Raw genomic sequence first — 21,419 nt, 5'->3', positions numbered from 1 at the left:
TAGTCTTACATAATCAACAGTTTTGAACAGAAAGGCTTAAAGCTAAATGGCCTTCTCCATGCTGACATTTAAAGTAGCCCTGAAGGAAAGGTAACTTCTGAAGAGCATACTAACTGTATATAGTATGATATTTATAAACCAAATGATAAATTAGAAAAAACAAAGCAAACTGATGTTTTACTGGCTGAACTAATCTTTCAAACAACATGGAGGCTCACAATGATCCGCACTCCATTGATCAGAGTCCTTGTATCTGAAACTTTACGTACAGTGTTTTCACAATTTATTGGCTTGAACGCATTTTAAAAACAGTACTATGAATGTCTTGGGCCAGTATCTATCAGACTTACCTTTGCTCTCACAAATTTCCAGATGCAAGTTCGATTACACATATTAATCAAATATGGGAAATATTTCTGTTCATTTTTTTTAAAAATTGTTTTTAATTTATTTTCAATTTTTACCTTAAGAGCACAGAAGATGCAAGAATCACCCATACATTTGTGCGTTGTTATTTGCCGGAAGCTGCGACGAAAAATGTCCAGGTGCCAGAGAACCTGAAACACAAAAAGGGGCACAGCCAATTTTATGAATATATAAAATAAAATACTGCATAAAGCTCTGACTAAAGTTGCACATGCTAAATAATCCCAGAAGTACACTAATGTCAGTGAACATCACTTTTAAAACAGGATGCCGTTTATCTAACTGCAAGTTGACATTTTCATCTTTCTTCCTCAGCTGTAGCATTCATATACATTAATCTACAGTAGGACATCCCTCTGAATTTCTTGCCATGTGCTTTTAGATTAAAAAACTTGCTTCTTAGTCTGTATGGCAATGCCAGCTTAAACAACACTTGCCCTGACTGCTCCCCCATACTGGCACCACGGCTGGTCGTTGTGCAGCCGCACTGTGAGGCTGGGCAGAGCTGCCAAGGACACCCCACCGACCGCTGGGGCTGAAACTCGCCCGTCCCTCCACCTCCTAGGCAGCCTCCTTGTTCTGAGCAGAAAGCCCAAATGCTGGAAGAATGGAGCGCCAACAGCATATATGTTAACAAGTTCTTGCAAGTCAAAACGATAAATTACTAAAACCATTATGCCCAATATTATCACTAGCAAGTGTATTTATGTGCCATGATTAGACTTCTAACCCTAATCTGTGTGGGCAGTTATACTCTTCTCTCAGGATAGGTATGGTGGCAATACCAGGTATGTGACCAGGTATGGTCACAGCATATAAAAGCTTTTATATGTTCTGCTAGCAACACTGAAAGGCAACATTTGCTGTAACAGCACCAAGTTTTATTCTTAAGTTTTACCACTGAATCTGTACAATCTTGGGCAATTATCTAAATTCATATCTGTAAAATAGCAACAATACCGATCTCTGAGGTGTTTCACAGTCAGCTCTTTATATTTAAGTGTGGTCGGTGCTGGCTATTTCACCTTCAACTAACAATAACTGAACTAACAATAACTCAGAGCCACCAGCCTTTCAGGAGGCAGAAGCTTGCAGTGAAAGAAGCCCTGACCTAAATCGCGTCCTGCCAGGTTCTGGACAGAGCAACAAGGTCCAGGCTGGCATCTGACTGGCTAAATGCTTCATTAGCACACACAGAGGGACCAAACTTCTTATTTCTGATTAATCTGTCCAGAACAACTGGCTAGAAACAAATTTAGCACTCTGAAAAAAGTTGTGCTGGTTTCAAGAAGTGTTTCCAGCTGGAACAATTTGTTAACTAAACCATAGCACACAAATGTTAACTAAAATTATATTTAAAAACACATTTATTGATTATGCAATCTGTAAAGTTTCCCAAAACTTTGGAATTGTCATGGATATGCTTATACTCAAACTCTCCCTATACTTAAGGGCCTGGGAGGCAACATAAGCCTTGGAACCAACAGATTACACACAACAGTCCTGAAGAACTACTGCAGACTTCACAAAAGGACAAAAAAGAAAATAACACGTTTAGAAATGAGTCAAATTTTTCAATGTAATTGCCTTCAGAGTTTATCTTGCATGTTTATAGAAATACTTCATAGTAAGGAGCAACAAACATTCAAGAGCCTCTCAGACTAACACTGAATGTTAAAAAATTAAGATTAAAAAAACCCCAGAAGTACATATTTTATGAAATGTTTACCATCTTGGGTTTTGTTTTTTTTTAATTCAGCTTTGACTGTAAATATTTTTGGTATTTTATTTCTCTTGAGCTTTAGAAGAAAAAGGTTTATGTAGAAGACTAAAGGACAGGTCGTAGGCTTTCATCTTCATGTATGGCATGCAGCTGACGTTAGGCTCTACTTAGTTCTGACCTAGGTTCAGTAACTCAATATTAGGAGGCAGCCAGAGATTACACCATACAACTTAACAGAAGCAATTAATATGGTACATCACTGGAAACCCCACTTTTCATATAAGTTCCCTTTGTACCCAAGTCCTGTATTTCATGGCATATTAAGCCTACTGAGGATCACTGATGTTTCTATTTGTATTATTTGCATCACAGGGATATCTTGAAGCCTGAAGTTAGTTGAGAACCTAATTGTGCCCCCGGGGGGTGGACAGGGACAGGACCCAACAAAAAAAAAAAAAACACAAAAAAACCACACCAAACAAAAAACAAACCAACCAGTGACACAGTCTGCTCCACAGACAAGTCATATGAAGGGAAGGAAACTGATGTGGAGAAAGGGCTTTAAACCCTGCAGCCAGGACTGAATATCAAACGTCAGACATTCAAAACATCTAAATGGTCACAATACCAGTATAGCAGCCATACCACTCCACTAAATTTTGACACAGGAAAAGGTTTTCCTTCTAAATCAAAAGGTAAAGACTCAATCATCTAAACTAAGCTAAAAATCAGCAGTTAGAAAGAAAACTGGACTACATAAAAAGGATCTTGTACAGGTATTATCAACCCTTGACCTTGACTGGTTCAACAAAAAAGTTAAATTTACTTTTAGGGAGTAGACGTACTGCAAGCTATGCAATACTCTATTATTTTAAAATAATTTTTCTACATATATTTTCATCTTTGGTTGACATATTACAAGGTTACACAAACAAGAGATTCAACTACACTAAGTGATGACTATGTGAATGCTGTTGATTTCACCAGGAAAACCTGAAAACTAAAAAAAGCTGTTCTATAACTCAACTAATCTGGATTTCCAAACATAGCTTTATTCTATCTAGGCCCACAAACAATTATGTAGTCAAGCCTGGCTATATTTGTTGCACAGTCGAGCCTAAGAAAATACTGCAATAGACAGAGGACAAAGACAAGAAACATTTTTTATTATGTGCTCTTACCTGTAGCGCACTATTCAGGAAGCAACTGTTCTGTCCCGGTTCATTGCTGAGACCTTTACTGGGTGCTATTGAGGTTGTATTTCGTGGAGTAAACATGCCCTGTACATTCCCCCGACCCACAGAAAAGTAATTTCTTTTCCAAGACATCTTCCAGTTTCAGCTGTAGAATATGCAGGTGTAGGCTGGCAGAGTATTTGACTTGATCAGAGCCTTCCTTTCTTTCACCAAAATTCAAAACTGTAACAACATCCAATCTTCTTTAAATTATAGTTGAAACAGAATTTATCCTTTCACAGGACACAAGCAGTTTGCTTCTTTTAAATCCAGCCCAGGATGCTATTCTTCATTTGATGCTTATGTATGCAAAAACCTCTTTTACAAGCAGCCACATACAAAGTTTGCAAAGGGAAGGAATCCATGGTCGTGCAAGTTCATCTGTTATGCTGCTTCTCCCTTTTCCAGTCAGTCAGTGACTTCAGGGAACAAATGACAAATTAAGGAGGTCCCAGAATCGAAAGGAGAAAAACAACAGCTACCTCCCACACCCCAAAAACCCCAGCTTCTCTAATCCTTTTATAATCCTCCTGCAGAAGATGGGAAAAAACCAATTAGTAAGGGAGCAGAGAAACCAAAACCAAAATAAAACCTTGGCAGCCCCCTTTCAGTTACATCTATCTTGGGTGATGAAAGAGACATTATCCTCACAGGGGAAAAAGAAGTAACTCCAGGACTTGAGAGCGAAGAGCTTTAAAGCAGCAAGAAGTCTCCAATAGAGTTCTTCTAATTCTGCGTGCGATCTTTAAAAGTTTCTTCTCCTGATCCTCCTTTTGCAATCGGAATGCCCAGCCGTGCCAGAAAGCTTGAGAGAGAAAAATAATCAAAGGCTTGCGTCATTTAATTACTCTCTTGGTTTTGTGGTGTTCTGCCAAGACCAGTGTTGCCTCACCTCCCACAATACACTGAATCTTCTGAGACAAAGCAAAAAATATAAACCTTCCTCCACCCAAAAAATAAAATAACATGGAAAAGAACAGAGAATTCTGAGAAAAGTATGTAAGAGCAAGAGGGCTGGAGCATGTTGGAAGCGTTGAAGAAGGAAACTAGATTAAAAAAAAAACAAAACACAACATTCATGTGAACTCCATGGCAGTTTTCATACGTAACCTTTAGTAACTTGAAGTGTTAAATTTCTTTAAGATATCTTAGTCATTCAAACAGTAGTAAGAGGATTTGTGATTCTGTGAATACATGCTACCACATTGTCCACCCTAGAACTGGGATTTTGCACTGAACTTGGAAGGCCAAGAAGACAAAGGCACAAGACTCTCCCTTGACTCAGCAGCCCACAGATCTCTCCAGAACAAAACAGTCTCCAAATTTTCTTAATCAGAAACTATGTGTATCTCTATAAAAAGTTACTTAATTTAGGTACACGTGATATACAGTGTCTTCCAAAAGACATTGATGCTTCTGAAGAAGCCGGAAGAATCATTCAATAGAAACTGCTCTTCCCACAAGTTCACTTTTGCCCTCATCTCACAGGAAACGTAAAAAAGAATTTGATCTAAGAAATTCCTAGAAACAGGAACTACAAGATTCATGGCAAAACATTTTTTTGAAGTTCTCTCAAGTGTAGCCCACCTGTATTTACTTTACAGACAATTGCATAGTATTTTCCAGGGACATTCCCAGTGACATTTAGGATTATCCCATTTTTTATACACATAACAACAACTGAATGTACCTATTATGGCTGGTATAAGCAAGATGACTCTATTCTCCATGTTCTGAAGTAGTAATTGCAGCATGAAATCACTACAAAATAGACACACAAAATAGATATTTGTGCATCAGCAAAAAGTAACTAAGAGAATAATTCCTTACAAAGATATCCCGGGTATCTGTGAAGGCACGTTTTTCACCTTCCACACAATTATAAATTCTTCATCTCCTGTCAAAACACAGAAAGAACTTCCTCAACACCTGCGAATGTGTTACAGCAGCCTAACCCATTCCCTTCTAGTAATACTTTGTTTGTACTTCTATTAAACTCATTCTACAAATATTAATGAAGTCTCAGCGTTGCTGTAAGGCAGGCAAATACCTATATACAGATGAATATTCTTCTTGGTTGCCAGTGTGCCATGCAAAATTTTCAGATGTGCTTGCAAACCTGCAGACACAGATCATTACCATGCTCGTCGCGCCACATTCCTGAGCACTGAATACATATACAGGATTCATTTCAAAGCAATTTCAGCCTCAGCCCCCTTTCTTTGCTCAATCCCTTAATGAACCATGAGCCAAGCATACTGTGTGAGGTAATTCAGTTTCAAGCAACAATTTAAGGATCTCTGTAAACCAACACCACTTGCAGTAGGTGCAGTGGCTAAGCCCGCGCCGCAGAGACGGAGCAGAACGCTGCGTGGAATGAGCTGAGGCAAGCAGGCTCTGTGCTAACTCACAAAAAACCCTGAGCCAAGCACACTGTCTTCTCCTTTCCAGAGCACCTACAAAAAGATGGAAAATACAATCTAAAACATGCCCAAGATGCACAGGTGTGAGCAGAACCTATTCAGTGGTCTTCAAGTTCAAAACAAGATTCTGCTCTCAAAAGGGGCTGTAAAACTTTACTTTTTGAGCCAAGCTGTCTCACTTACGACAAAGTGAATACATTTTTTTCTATTGATCTTTATTGTCTTGGAACCAGAATCAGATTAGAGGCTTTGTAGTTCGCCTGTCATTGCAGCAAGACTATTGCAAGCTGGCCAGGGCTCTCGCAGTAACCGTGCAAGGTTACTACCTGCACTGCATTTGCACAGGCTTAGCAGAACTGACTTCTTACCACACATTCGCTACAATCGCTCACAGGAGCAAGTTCAGTTTGCTCATTTGGCTATATAGCCTTTGCAGAGCTAAGAACAAGTGGAAAACACTTAAGCTGGTAACCACCCAATTATGACAAAACCAGATCTCTGGAGATAAATGGCAGCTTCACACTTTGCCAACCTCTAAAAACTTACCAACATTAAATAACAGCTACAAAATGGAATCCTAATTAATCTGAAATATATGTAAGACACTATTCGTATGGATTATTTACAGACCCACTTAGCTTCTGCTCTACCATAAAAAGGGTAACAAAAAGCAAGCAGGAAAAAAGAATTTTTGTAAAAACCAACCATCATTATTAAAATATCCTGTTTTGTTTCCACCACCACCGATGAACCATCAGCAGAAAAAAGCTTAACCCGCCCATACTTCAAACACCCAACATACAATTGCTAAGAAAAAAGCAGTGATCTGTAAGGGAAGAGAAAGGCTATTGCTGCGCAAGCCTGTCAGCAGATGTACGTGTTCTCTAAATATGCTGCTTCTCCCAGATACCGTGTTAGCTTGTAGGCAGTCCCAATCACAGAACTAAAGAAAATACAAAATTTACTTTCTGAAATGAAATCATGGTAACACTTCGATGAGATATGTCACAAGCTTCAGAGAATTACATAGTTAAGTGAGAAGAAAACATTTTCATATATTGTTTCTGATTAAAGAAGTTTTTGAGAAAGATTGCTCCCCTATTAAGAACACATACAAGCCAACAGCTTTTTAATAGTACAAGGAAAACCCCTACAATTGAATTGCCACCGATGAAGTTTCCCAGCCTTCTGCAGCATTTCAATGTTAGGTGACAACAACTGCAGCTCCACATAACTCTTGTATTAACAAAAATAAAAATAAAAAAAACACCACACACAAAACAAAAAAACAATGAAAACACCACCAAAAATCCACCAAAAAAACCCAGATGACAGATTCAAAAGCTGTAGCTACTGTATGTCCCAGTGGCATTTTGGCATGACTCCAGAAAACTGAGTCTGAAGTAAAAGAGAAAGGTATTATCAGACCTGAGAAAACTGTTCTTATAGAAAAGATACAGGATTCTCATTGCTGGAAATTTTACTAATACAGAAATATGACCAAAATAGGAGGAGTGCCAGATGCAAAAGCATAAATGATGCTCTTGGTTCATTACTCAAAACATTATCTGAGAGACACAATGAACTGAGGCAGAAAGCCTAAAAACTTTTAAGGTACTTGAATTTGTTTATCATATTAAGAACACTATTCACTGGAATAAGGCACAAAATAGCCTCGCCAGCGTGATTAAAAAAAGCTAACTATATCCCTGAAAAGTTGCACAGCCTTACAATAATGTTATACAAATGCTATAATAAAGAGTAAATAATACATTAAAAAATATATAAAGAATATATAATAAAAAAGAAATCCAACATTCTAGATCTTTCTTTGAATTCATGCTGTCTGGCAACACCTTTCTTTGGGAAGAAGGGAGGGCTCCCAGCTGCAGAGACAGGTGCAACAGAAAAGAGAAAGGCATGGGGCACCACTGCCATCGCATCTCCAGCAATGCAACCCCAGAACAAAGCTGGCCACGGTTCAGCACGTACTTCTGTCCTGAAGAAACCCGAGTCTGTCCTTGGAACAGCAGAGCACAGCACTCTACAAGACACATACCACAGAAGAATTCAAGCCCCTGTTCATTCTCATATTCACTTGCTAAATCAATCACATACAAACATAACATCTCAAGTTGCATCCTTCATTCTCTGGCGAGGTCCCACTATCACTGTTCATTTTAAGGGGGAAAAAAAATTGTTAACACTCCTCTCTTACTGCAGTCTCATGTCTCTCCAAACATTTTAGGCTATTGTTTGATGAACCATTCCAGGCACACGGCTGAATTAAAACAACCCTTTTAGGAGTAGGTATGGCTGAAACCACCAATGAAGATTTAACAGCGTGATAAATACTAAGAGCAGAGGTCCAGAATTTATTTTTCATTACTTCTATTTATGAATAAACTTTCAAAACACAGAACAAACTAAATGCTTCAATGCGTGAATGAGTGGGTTTTTAGAAAAGAGTCCCCCCCACCCCCAAGATCTTACCACCTTTTCTGGAGGTAGGGAGTAGATTAATGGTGTTGAGGGCAAACTGTCCTTTCACATGCCACACCACCTCTGAAAGCCTAAACAGATGAGAAATGGCTTTTAAATCCCTTATTTAAATACTTTTCATAACAAAAAAGAAGAAAGAAAGATTGTCCGAGACAATGGATTTTGGTTAAAGTTTTCACCCAGATGGCTCCTGGCAGGGTTGCTCTTTTGGTGAGGAAGCTCAGGAACAATCCCCTTGACTGATCCCATGGCTGTTCTCAGCTAGAGGGAAAGAGTTTCCACAACTAGAGGCTTGAGAACATACTTTCTCCATATAGCTGAAATGATGAAACTATTTGCTAATTTCTGCATGTATTAAATTATATTTCATTGCAGAGCTATCAATATTAAGACCTTCATTTACACTTTAGACATCCCAAAGGATAGCCAGCTTTGCAGGTCAGTCTAAATTCATTCTTGAAGGTGATGAACTAAAAGAGAGGGACAGAAAAAGTTCCCATTACCAAATAAACATGAGGCTGGATGAAGAAAAGAGTGAACGGGGCAGTGATCTTAAAGGTAAACATCCCTGACAGAAGTCAGCTGCCGCACAACCGAAGAGGGGATAACTTCCTCCTCTTGAGGATGTCTCCTCTTTTTGAGATTCTTAGCTAGCCAGAAATACTGGACAGATTGCTTTGAGCACCTAGACGATACAGCGTAACTACAAAAAGGTAGAATTTTTTCCATTCATCTCTATCTCCAATAATTTTTTGATAGTGCAAATGGGACAACAGAGAAGAAAAACTTTCTGCTTTATGCATGCATTTTGTCAGTCTTGATTGCTATGCTGGGAGAAAGAGGGGGAAAAAAGCCTGTGATGCTTTTGCTGTCAAGCTTACACCCATTTGTCAGTCTTCCTCTTAAAGGAACAACTTAATTACCCGGCTCTGTGCTATTTGTGCCTACCCGGTGGAACGAGGAACTGACAGCACCTGACAGTGCCGCTGATGCCCCTGACAGACTCATACTGGTCTTCCTTATTTTTCAGTCTGCTATTGCACAAGTCCTAGCCAGTGAAGTGTTGTAAAAATATGACAAAGCTGTGAGTATCAGAGACCTTAGGCTAACTCCCCAGAACCATGTTAAAAAATATACTCAGAGTTTGCATAAGGTTATGATAAACAGTCTTTCAGGCACCAGGGAAATGTCTCCACTTACCTGATGCAAAAGTAATTATCCAAACATTAGGCTAAAAGTTGCTAGTAAAGACCATCAAAATGATCTTGGAGTGAAGATTAAAAACAAGTTTCCCCACATCCACAGATGTACTTCTTTAGAGAGTAAGAGTACAGCAAGCCTGCAACAAACACTATAGGTTTCCCAGAAGACAGAATGAAGGCCATCTCTGAGAGGTCACCTCAAGATAATGGAAACCAAAACTGAAGGGACTAGACAGAACAGTAAGCGAACTGGGATAACGCATCCTTGACTAAAACTGCAGTCATTTTGGTCACTACCACTGTATTTGTACAGCCTACCAACTACTAGAAGGAACTGTAGGCAGGGTACTGATGGGCCGAATTGGCTCTTGGGAATACAGTTCCCTGAAGTGGCAACAATGGCATTTCTGAACTAGTAGACAGCTTACTGCTTCTACAGTGATCGGAGAGAAAAAACTGAACACATTTTTTACAAAGAAAGACTATGTTCTTATTACCAACTTTTCAAACCAACAAATAACGCATGAAAAACAAGAACAAACCCACTCTATGCTCCTGTTAACTGCTCAGACCAACAAGGGGCGTGGAGAGGCCGCGGTCTGCAGAAACACCCCAAAGTGAGACTCCGCAAGCTGCTGGGGTCAAGTATAGCTTTATACTGCATGAAGATATTCTTTACAGCAAACAGTTCTCCAACTTCTTCATCCAAAATGCTTGTGAGTTTTATAAAACTATAGTGGACTGTCTCTTAAAACAGTGTAATGAAATCTTGCGAACACTTACCTAATCTGAATCATTTGATTTTAAGCCTGACAGTCAGCCAAATCTATTTAAAGAGCATCTCTCACAGTAAAAAAGCAGCAGAAAGCCATTGGCTTTGAACTGCAGAAGGTTCAGTGATGGTGGAAGGCTGGAAACTTCTACCTAATCAAGCTCGAGGGGAACATCTCTGCTTCTTCCCAACTGCCTGCAGGTGCTTCTCCAGGGTTACAAAGTCTTGGCAGTCATTTCTGCAGCCCTTCCTGAATGAAGGACATCAGCTGATAAGGGTTACAAAGTCTTGGCAGTCATTTCTGCGGCCCTTCCTGAATGAAGGACACCTGTCTTCTGTGCAAACCTACGACTGCATAGACTTTTGTTCAAAGTAGTGGAAAAAGCACGTCATTTATCCCATAGAGCTACCGAGAGAGAGAAAAGTAGGGTAGCCGTGTCCAGGCTTTCATAAAGCAGTTACGAGGACCCAAAGTATCCAGTTGGCTCTCAAATAATCAGAAACGCTGTTAACACCCATCCAGTAAAGAGCTCTAATACAACATGACAACCATTCAAAGGCAACTTACAATTAAAAATAAAAAAGTCAAACACACTGCTCTAAATACCTAAAGCCAGCATTACAGCCTTTTCTGATCGAAAATAACTTAACCTGCAAGATGATCTAGAAGTTTCTGGAAGAAAGCATCTCTTGTTAGAGATTGCAATTTATAAGAGCATAATGTGGGATAATTGAATAATAAAGGGCTTCTGTTTGAAGACAAACAATGAGAGAGATGAGGTCAGAACCAGAGATGCAAAGGCCACGTTATTTACTTTGTGTGGGCTTATTGCCAAAACACACTTCACTCCCCAGATAAAACCTTTACTTGTATCAAAAACATGGTATTAATAACCACTGATCTCATGCATCATGGTACTTTCAGCGCATGCCTTTGCTTTGGAGGTTACAGGGAACAGAGGCAGACAAGCCCACAGCTATATGTCCTACTTCCAAAATCCTTCGGAAGCAGCTGCCCCCCTTTCTGTTACACAGCCCAAAGGATCTGTTATCTCAACAACTTTTCTCTGACAGTTGAAGAGGGAAGGAATATATATAAAAATAAGAAAGTCTGCCCAGACTGAAATAAATTCAAACCATTTCAAGATAATTTGCGCTCCCTTCAAATCTCCCCTTCACAGTTGCCCAGCTCTTTAAGACTGCTGTCCATGATAATAAAAGCCTGCATCTTAACACACCTGCATTTCCGAAGTGCTTATCCTACTTTTGTATTACTTTCTACATGAAATGTAAGTTTACTCTCCCAAACCTGTATTTAAAAAACACCCTACCTACCCCAGGCTTGGTGCTGGACATTTCACAAGGAAGAAGGGTGGGGTGAAACCAGCTTTTCATCCCACTCCATATGGAACTTGTAGAGTTCGGATAAACGGGGAGAACACAGCAGCTTCAAATGTTATGCAAGTGCTCAAAAGCAGTTAAACATCACCAATCAATCCTGTGTAACACAGAAAATCATGACAAATAGGAACAGGCCAGCTGTCAACCATATGGTGAAGTGGAAGGTTCTGGTTTGATTCTAGCGAACGCTCAGCCAGCCTCCTGCTGCCAGTTATTCCCCTTCCAAATCTTCACCTTGGCTCTCCAAAGGGGAGCTTCAAGATGAATTCAGTATTTGATTCAATCTCCAGATATAAACAAACATTTTCATTGCAAAATTCTGTATTTTACAGCCATCAGCCATTGCAAGAAGATTTCAAGGCCCTTTTTCCTGTGGCACCTTATTCACAAGAAAACAAACTCATGTCTCTTCCAATAATACCACTGACCCAAGAAAACAAAAGTTTTCTACTTTGCCTTGCAAATTCCAGCCCAACAATGCCTAAAGAGTTCCTAGAAGCTTTCAGAAGTAGTCAGTAGTATTCAGCAACATAAGGCTTAATGACTGACAACTTTTTAAATCCTAAAATCCTGCTGCCATTCTTCTCCTGACCTTGCAGACTTTCACTGCTGAAGAGCATCAAAAAAATTTTTCAGAAAAATTCTTCCTCTTCTGTAACAGCTACCTTGTTATGAGTTCTCCTGTCAATCTTCACACCCCTTTCCTTCCTTAAAACAGAAGTCAGTAGCAATCAACTCCCAAATCATATGCTGTTCACATTACAGCACCACAAATCCCTCTATTTCATTAAACACTATTTCATTATACCTTGATTTCAGTAACGTTTGAAACAACTGAATGTGTTAATACACACACATCCACATAGAATAAAAAACACAGAAGAAATGGCTTTTGGAGGAAAACAAGCAAACAGAACGACTCCAGCACCATTAGTACTTCAATTTCAAAGGAAAGACAATGCAGACTAAGCAAAGGCAGCAACACATTGTGAGTAGCAATAGACTTTGACCAAACAGACGGACACCTTCGGGTGGAAAAATAGGTCTTTCCGGTGATGTGTTAAGAATCTCAAAGTCAAATACTGCAATGCACTGTTCTCTCCAGGTAGTGCTCAAGGGGAAAGATGACACCCAGGGCAGAAATCAGTTTCCTCAACACAGGCACATAATGGACTTTTTGATACCACTGGCTAGCGAAAACCTCCACAGGGGGTAGGCAGACACAATTCCCACCTCCCTCGTGATCAACAGCTGGGGCCAGACAACATATTTGATAGTACCATCAAAGCATTTACTCCCTCCCTCTTTTCTCAGGATAGTATTTGGTATTAAAATAATAGTTACAGCTTGTTCTCAAACTATTAAAACACAAAATACAGTGAATTATCTATACTACCATTACCACATAGCAACATAGCTTATAACACTCACGTTCTTGCCAGACTAGTAACATACCAAGGTGCAAAACTAAAGCAGTAGAGAGGAATTTGCGCAAACAAAGCATAGGCAGAGCGAGTAAAGAAAGAGCGAACAGCAGTTTAAGGTGCCTGTGCTGGGTCCCAGTATTAAATGCTTACATCATTTTTTCCTGCCTTGCTAAAACTGACAAGCAGGAGTGCTGCTGCACCGCAGAACATTATATAGATTAATACTTCTGCATAAAAATATAAAACCATGCACCCAGCATCTACAACATGCTGATTATTCCTCTTTTTTTAAGCAGTCATCTGTGCTGTATAGCTATAAATAACACTTCAGCAGAATCACGAGTGTGCACACACATGCATAAGCACTTAATAATCTCAACTTGGGTTTAAGATCATTACTGTTTAGTTTTAGAGGAATAAGCATAACTAACAAACAAGAACAGGGAAACTCATTTTTGCTTCATTTGGCTTTGTATACAGAAGCATTTTCCCACAAAACCCACTGAAGACTCCAGAACCCAAGTAGGAAAAACACTTGCACATACCACAAGAAAAAGCTTACTCAATCAAAACATTCCGTCTCCAACAGCAGCTAATAGCATATGGGAAGGGTAAAACAAAAAAACAGGTTGAGGGAAACATCCCATGATACCATACACCTCACCAGCAACCTGGAACAGACAAGCAGGGGGAGTAGAACTCGAAGCCTGATTTCTTGTTTTCTGTACAACTAGGAGATCAGCAGAAGAAAACATATGATCAATGCATTTAGGCAAATTACAGAGGAAAAGACTCTGTGCAAGCTGATGAGGTTTGGGGTTTTTTTCCCCTTTTTTAAATAGGAAGCAAATAGACGCGACCAAACCTCAAAACTTTACATCCCAAACTTGCACATAGTGCTCTTGTCTCCCACTAGCAAATAAAGCATTTGTAATATGCTGCCACAGCTTCCCTGTGGCTCCTGCACCCCAAGACCAGACCTGGCTGACTGGGCCATCACTGGCTGAGCCAACAGCCGCGGACATACTGTGCCTCTCCCCAGCTGCAGCCCCAATCCATCACACGTTCTCATAAAGTAAGTGGCCATTTTGCAGGGCTCTCTGTGTTTTAAAGAGGAGGATAATGACAACTGAATGCACAGCAGTCCGGAACTCACAGCTAAACATCACATACAGGCAAGGTCACATAACGATTCCTGCAAACACAGGAAAGGAGCCCTTGTCTAATAGGACGTGCAGCTACCCCTGTTACCTGAAATTTTACTTTCATTGAGAAGCCCCTTACAAACAGACAATTTATTCTGCTTAAATTCATCTGGTATAAGACATTCTGAAAGATGTACTAGAATAAGTATTTTGGAGAACAAAAAACCCCTGATATCTTTTTATCAAGCAGTTGTAAAAAAAGTCTTCAAATCCAGTTCAACCTATTTCACTGTGTGAAATTTGGAGTAGATGGCTACAACAGGCAAAAGGTACTTTCTTTGATTTTTCGTATACAGTATATTTGTCAGAAATACATTTTAGAAATGAAAACATTACAGAATACGCATAGTATACACAGATGGAAGTTTCATGTGTGCAAAGCAGATTGTATCCTATAAACAAGTTTTCTGAAATACAGATCTTTCATTTTATGTTAGAACTAAAAGTAAGGTGAAGCCATAAGATTTGCATATGAACTTTCACAAAACTCTGGCCTCTTAGAAATTTGAATTCAGACTTTGAATTCAAAGTTAGGATTCAAAGAGACTGTTTATGTAAGTCTTACCAGATGCTACCATAAGGAACTACTTCCATACTGATTTTAAAAAAACTTATACAACTCTTTCCTTACAGATTTTAATATCTTAAAATCTTGGGATCTGCTGGGAAAAAAGCTGCTGTTCATTCTATAAAATGCAGAAACAATGCTACAATTGCCTTGTATCAAAACCAGGCTTATGGAGACATTATTGTTTTCATTCAGAAAGGTTATTTCATCTTCACCAGAAAAGAACTGTGAAACTACCAAATGCAAAAGGGATTATTTTGTGTCCTGCTGTGGCCTGGAGAGATCCACGAAGCATGAAAGAGACTCTTGTTAAGTACAAGTAGGCTCTGTCCTAATGGGTCACAGAAGCAGAAGCTGTGCAAATGTAGTATAATACAAGCTGAACAGACCAGTTGGGTGTTGGGGTAAGAAAAAGAAGAATGATGTCAACAGCTTTGATTTATTTTTTTCTCTGCCTGGCGATGAAATGACACTACTGAGTGGCACCAGAAGCTCCCTACGGGGCGGTGGGGGGGAGAAAGTGCTCAAGAGGAGGTAAGGAGCCTTTCCACATTATTTGCAGGTTGCTCACTGGCAGAAAAAGAGCATGAAGAGGTAGTCCACAAGAGTTCCTCTCTTTGCAACTGGAAGAAGCCCACTAAATATGAAATTAGAACAGAATTCTGTGGGTGCCCAGGGAAGTTATAATACATTTAACCAACTGGTACATGTGGAGAGGAAAACACCCTTATAAAACTTGTTGTTGTTTTAAAACAGAATGAAAAAGAGCATGTTTGAGGGTATGTACACGTGCCCCCATATACAAAAACGAGGCCTGGCTTGACAGCACTGCAAAGTACCCAGCCAACAACAAATGTTAAAGCCACCGAGTTCAACACTGAAAGCGCAGCTAGAGAAAATAGCAGCCTTGCTCAACTTCAGACAATAGGATTTCAGCCTGGACTGTAAATAAAAGCATACTTACTTCAAAGATTTAGTTTAATTGCTTTCAGCAGTGGTTCAACTGTTTCAAGGCTGCTGTGGGTCTGAGCTCTACTGGAAAGCAAGCAGCTACTTCTGTTACTCTCCCAAATCTGATCCTGCATCAATGGCCGAAACCACTTGTGAAACTAAAGACAACGTGCTCCTGGCAGAAACCACATACCCTTCTAGCAGCGACTCCCAGGAACGCTGCAAGGTTAAGCACAAAGGATTACACAGCTTCTGGCTTAGTCCAGCCCAGAACACATGAAATTTAGAAAGCCCAGCATCCTAAACTGGTATATTATATTCTGTGTACTTGCTTCATCTTTTTTTTTTCCCCCCTGTACAGAGAAGTACCCAGCCTAAATTGATGTGTCTCATCCCTTCAAGCAGAGTGCCTCAGGGCTGGGGGTGGAGCACAGAGAAGCTTTGGGGAAAGGTCTTGGGCAAGAGACAACAGCGGCTCTAGGGGTTCTTCCGCTTCATCGCACGCAGCAGGGGATGGGGATGTAACCGGGTCTCAGGACGATACAGTTTATGTAAGTGTTTGCTTTCTTGCTTCTAATTATGTGTGTGATCCTTTAAGTGTGGCTGTGCCATGTAACACCCTTGGGAGCAGGGGTAAAGCCCCATCCTACCCTGTCCCCCCCCACCTTGAACACCCAAGGGTGTTCAAAGGAGAGCGCTCCAGGGACTGCAGGGTATGGCTGGCCTCAGAAATGGCACAAAATTTCTGACAGACATTTGGGGCCACTCAGTGACTGACAGGCTGGGAAGCAGAGACATAGTGGGCAACAGGAAAGTTGCACACAAGCTTATTTCCATTTTGTTTTCCCTAGTTCTTTGGAATTTTCTCTTTTAAAAAAGCAAAATTTCTAGTACTTATTGAAATAAAATTTGGGTTTTCTGATGTTAAAATCCTTTCAGTCTTTTGGGGGCTCACCACAGGAGAAGGGTTAGACACATCCACCTCAAACCTGTGGAGGACTCCATATCCTGCTATGGCAACCCAAGATAGTCTTTGAGGCTTGCTTCTTCCCACAGCCCCCAGTCCAGATCACATGGCCACCCCCACACCAGCACCACCTGGAGCCGGTCACAGGACAGAGCCTTCACCTTCCAGTTGCGCAGCAGAGTCACACACCACACGTTGCCCACACCTCCTCTTGCCAAATCCTGTTAGGACAAGACCTGTTGATATTGCTCCAGGCTCGCGTCTCCGAGCATTGTAACGCTATACAATATAACTTGTTTTCCCCAGAATTCCCTAGACAATACGCTGGTGACACAAAAAGCTGCTGAAGGAACATAACTCTTGCGTTTGACAGAAGAGGGTCTGAGGAAGATTAGCACCTTGGTACAGAAACAGATACAGATCCAGAACACCAGCAAGGCAATAAAAGGACAAAACCATTGTCCTGTTTAAAAGTCCTCTCCCTCAGAATAACCAGCCTTCAAGGATCGCCTGACATCTGGGAAAGCAACATCTGTAAATGCTGTCCCTATCAAGAAGGGTTACCACACCACGATGGTATTTTCAGTCACCTCGTTACACCACAATAAATGCTTTGCTGAGAAATCAATTACAAAATTTTCCTTCAATACTAGAAGAAAGCATTCAGATGCACTGTTACTATTATTATTATTATTCATTGCTTAACCAGCATTACAGCATATAACACTTCCTTATACACACCTGTAAGGGAGACAGGAAAAAATAAGAATATTCTATCCAGATTAAAAGTCTATGCATCCTTCCTCTGTGATTAAGAAAATAAAATAAATCATACACGTGCGTGTGTATGTGCACACGTGCAACCAAGTGGCTGACCTGGAAAAATCTTACATTTCTGGTCAATCGGAACTGAAGTCACTCCATTTGAAGCTAAACTGCTCTGAGCTTGAGCCAAAATGTGCGGTGTTAGATGTATTTTCTTTGCTAGACTAGAAGGAAGCTATTCTGGCTTTTTAGCAGTCTCATTTTTTTCCAGTCCCCCCAAGTCCTCCAATTCCAATACACTCTAGTGACCCAGGTGCTCAGCAATTAGGACAGGAATAGTAACACACATCCTCTGTGGAACTGAGTACATTAGAAACTTCAAGAAAACTTGTGGAATTTCATACATATTAATACAACAGTTAAAAAGATTATTATTATGATCCAAAACATCAGAACTTGAAGAGATGCAACTGGAAAATGGATGAAATGACATGGCTGTGACACGCTGTTCTTTGGGAATAGTAATCTTGTCTCACAGCTTACATCCATGACAACTCCCAGGAGAAAACAGCAACTGATTAACATCACTTGGCTCTTGGTGGAGTCAAAAACTGTGTTGTACTGCAAAACCTTCCTACAAATGCATTTATTACAGCTCTCTTCATTTTGCTTCTTGATTACCAGAAAAACTCTTTTTCTTGAATAAGTATATAAATACGTTTAAATCTATTCAGAAGGGTAGTATGAGCATAATTTTCTCTAACACACTGCTTTGACTATATCCCACTATTCCCCCTTCCCATGGTACGTCAGTCTCCCTGCATTTGCTTCTGAGGGCCCTCGGGTCTAGCATAATATTGACTTTCCCATTTGTAAGTGCATTATTAAATCCTGCTCCAAAAGTTGATGGTGCCAGTCTTCACCAGCCATTTGTTACATTATAAAGCAAGTGCTTCTGTTTTCTCTCCCTCAGAAAAAATGGAAACATACCAAAAACATCTACAAAACTATCTGGTTATCCTCCAAATCACTCCTTTCCTGCCAAGCACGGAGAAGCTCAGCGGCAAGGCAGCAGGTGTGCCAAAACCATTGTTCACCGTGACAGCCACCACAGTCTGCTTCCTTCGCTCCTCTGGCTCTTTGTCATGTTTCTTTGGCCTTAGAGGGAGAACACTCTAACCCGTAATCAGTCTGTTTGGGTTTTTAAGACACCTAAACCTCTGAGATTACCCACTGTAACCTATAGGCGTAACTACATTATAAATGAAACCCCTGTATGTCCACCACAATGCTGCTCCATTTGTCAAAGAAAAGCAAGAGGTTTCTTGAACTGTCAGTTTAAAAAAAAAAAAGCCTAAGGCTTCTCTAACTCCCACCAAGTACAATGTACTAGAAGGAGGACCCAGCACCTCAGACAGGGGTTGTCTGAAAGTGACCTTTTTATATGGACAAACGAACCCAAAATTTCACAGCGACCAAAGTAGGGAGGAGGGCACTCCCCTCTCTCCTCCCCAGTGCTCTGGGGCAGACAGTTAACACCTCTGCCCTTTGGCTCACAGGAGCAAATTCAGCTCACAAAATTAGCACTTTTGGGGGGATGGGAAGAGGGGAGGAGAGGGGCTTGGTTTATTTCCTACTGGTTTAGTGAGCTGAATCAACTCATCAAGAAGTTATAGCCAGGGCAAGGAGAGCAGGACTTCCTCTTCCAGGTGTGGATCAGCTGAGCCCTGCCTCGGCAGACTATGATCAGTATCTCGGGCAGCCTGAAACACACCAGGATTACAAAGAAGTTATTCTGTAAAAAAACAATTTGGAATGCATTTTAACAGGCAGAATGTGTTTATTATACTGAATGATGAGCAGTGCAAATGATACATAGATTATTTCCCCCCCACACCTCTCGTGACAAACTCTAGAACCGGATCTATCATTTTGTGGAATTAAAACCTCTGCTTAGTATCACCAAATGTATGAAAATAGTTTGTGGTTTTTTTAATATCTACAAATTTAAACGAAGATGTACTTCATGCTAAGCTGAAGCAGTGAGAAGTATGGAATAGTAGTGGTAGACTTCCAAAACTCACAGAGTAATTACTATTTATTTTGGAAACAACACACTTTACAGAAGGCAGGGGATCAGGAAATCAGCCAAAGCAAGTTGACTTTCATAAATCAACACATTAAAATAATAAAAAAGCTCTACATATATTTAATACCTCGTTTCATTATCAACTTTCTAGCACAGAATTCAACAAGTAGAGGGAAGCAAAACCGCATCTAAATTATCAAAGCAGTCCTGAGAGCTTCTGACTAGGTAATGGTTATACTGCAAAGTAACAAGGATGGGAAATGAACCACCAACATCCCTTCCAGCTGTGACAAACATTAAGGTGAGAAGATATTCTGACTGGCTTAATCTTCAAATTTATCATGGATGCTATTAGTCAGAAGAAGCTACGGTATGGTGGACCAGAGGCAGCTTATGGCTTAGAAAGTGCCTTTCACACAGGTAGCAGAACATAAAGAAAATGTACATATACGAAACAGCATTAGACAGCAGGACTAGAATATTGAAAAGCAAACTATTAACAAACTGAAGCGATACTCTTTCTTTGCGTCTTAGAAACAAAGACAATCCACACTGAAAAGCAGTATTTTCTACCTTTCAGTACCATATATAGGAGAGAATTCCTGTGACAACTTGGATTCAATCAAAAAACCAGTCATATCACAGCAGTGGTGACGCTGAATTAAAACAACAGATTTAAAAATCGGAAAGACCTACCTTCAGAGGCCACTTTCTGTTGTGTGAACTCCACACTGGTATTGCAACAAAAGCTGGAGATCAGAGCGGGTTGGGAAAACTCTCAAGAGGACTCACTGCTAGAGTAACTGCTCTGAGTAATACTTTCATGGAAAAAAATATTTAAGGGAGGAGGAAAGAGCTAGAATAGCGTGGGAGGGGACAACCTGCTGTTTCAAACAATAGGAAGCTGTTAAAACAAAAAAACAAGGGCCTCCCTCAGCACAGGAAAGTCTCATTTGAAAAGCATTGCCCCCGCTGCCACCTACCAGGCAGGCAGCTCTGACAACAGAGATAAGGCCAGAGGCCCGGCCCCGTTTACCGGCAATTCCCTTCGGAAACAGGGCCAGGCAAGAGGGAGGAAGGTTTTCCAAACCCTTTTATAGAAGAGACCAGATTGGGGGCAGAGGAGGGGGAGACAGGGCTGTAAGGGATGACTTCATTTTACAGCAGCAGCCTGCCTGTGCAAGGGAGGGCTCCCCTCAGTGCAACAAGTGAGCTGGAGAGGTTCCTGCAAGCGGTTTAGTTAAACATGAAGGATGTTTTCTCATAGGAGGCGTCGATAACCAGGCATGACATGTAGCCATTTAACAGAAAAAATGCAAAGGTCTCAAAAGATGGCTTCAGTTTTGATCCCTCAGTTTAGAGCCCGCGGTTGCAATGCAAATTTAAAAGCAGTTTTTTCAAAGAACAATTTTTGCAGGACAATTCCTGGAACCATCCCCCTGTGGTTCAAAGCCAATGATACCGATCAAGGAAAAAAGACACTTGTTCAGAAAAACAGCTTCCTACTCCCAAAACCTCCCATAAGCTCAGTTATTTAAGCTTGGAAGCAACATTACTACACGATTATTCCCAGACTCTCTTACGGTACAGCTCCAGGACACTGGTGCCATCCGCATTCAGCATCAACTTGTTCTTCTAACATGATCACATTCATAGCACAGACAGGGAGAGTTACTGTATATCCAAGACCAAAATAACTTTAAAGAAAACTTCGGTTATGTTACAAAAAACAATGCACACCATTGTCTTTCTGTCCTAGCACA

At 40.5% G+C, this 21,419-nt stretch overlaps 1 protein-coding gene across 1 annotated transcript in view; it reads right to left on the bottom strand.

Annotated features, from left to right (window-relative positions):
• Nucleotides 1-20,463, bottom strand: part of USP54 (ubiquitin specific peptidase 54) — a 72,253-nt gene extending 51,790 nt beyond the window's left edge. The window contains exons 1-3 of the mRNA XM_009277663.2: nucleotides 20,353-20,463; nucleotides 3,331-4,189; nucleotides 465-557 (exon numbers count right to left, since the gene is read on the bottom strand). Coding sequence (XP_009275938.1) covers nucleotides 465-557; nucleotides 3,331-3,477 — 240 coding nt within the window. The 5' untranslated portion in view covers nucleotides 3,478-4,189; nucleotides 20,353-20,463. The remainder of the gene's footprint in view (nucleotides 1-464; nucleotides 558-3,330; nucleotides 4,190-20,352) is intronic.
• Between the last annotated feature and the right edge of the window lie 956 nt (nucleotides 20,464-21,419).

The sequence above is a fragment of the Aptenodytes forsteri genome, unplaced genomic scaffold (genome assembly GCF_000699145.1).
Source record: "Aptenodytes forsteri isolate BGI_AS27 unplaced genomic scaffold, ASM69914v1 Scaffold15, whole genome shotgun sequence".
NCBI classification, from domain to species: Eukaryota; Metazoa; Chordata; class Aves; order Sphenisciformes; family Spheniscidae; genus Aptenodytes; species Aptenodytes forsteri.
The sequence above is the reverse complement of the archived record's forward strand: the minus strand, read 5'-3'. Positions and strand labels throughout refer to the sequence as shown.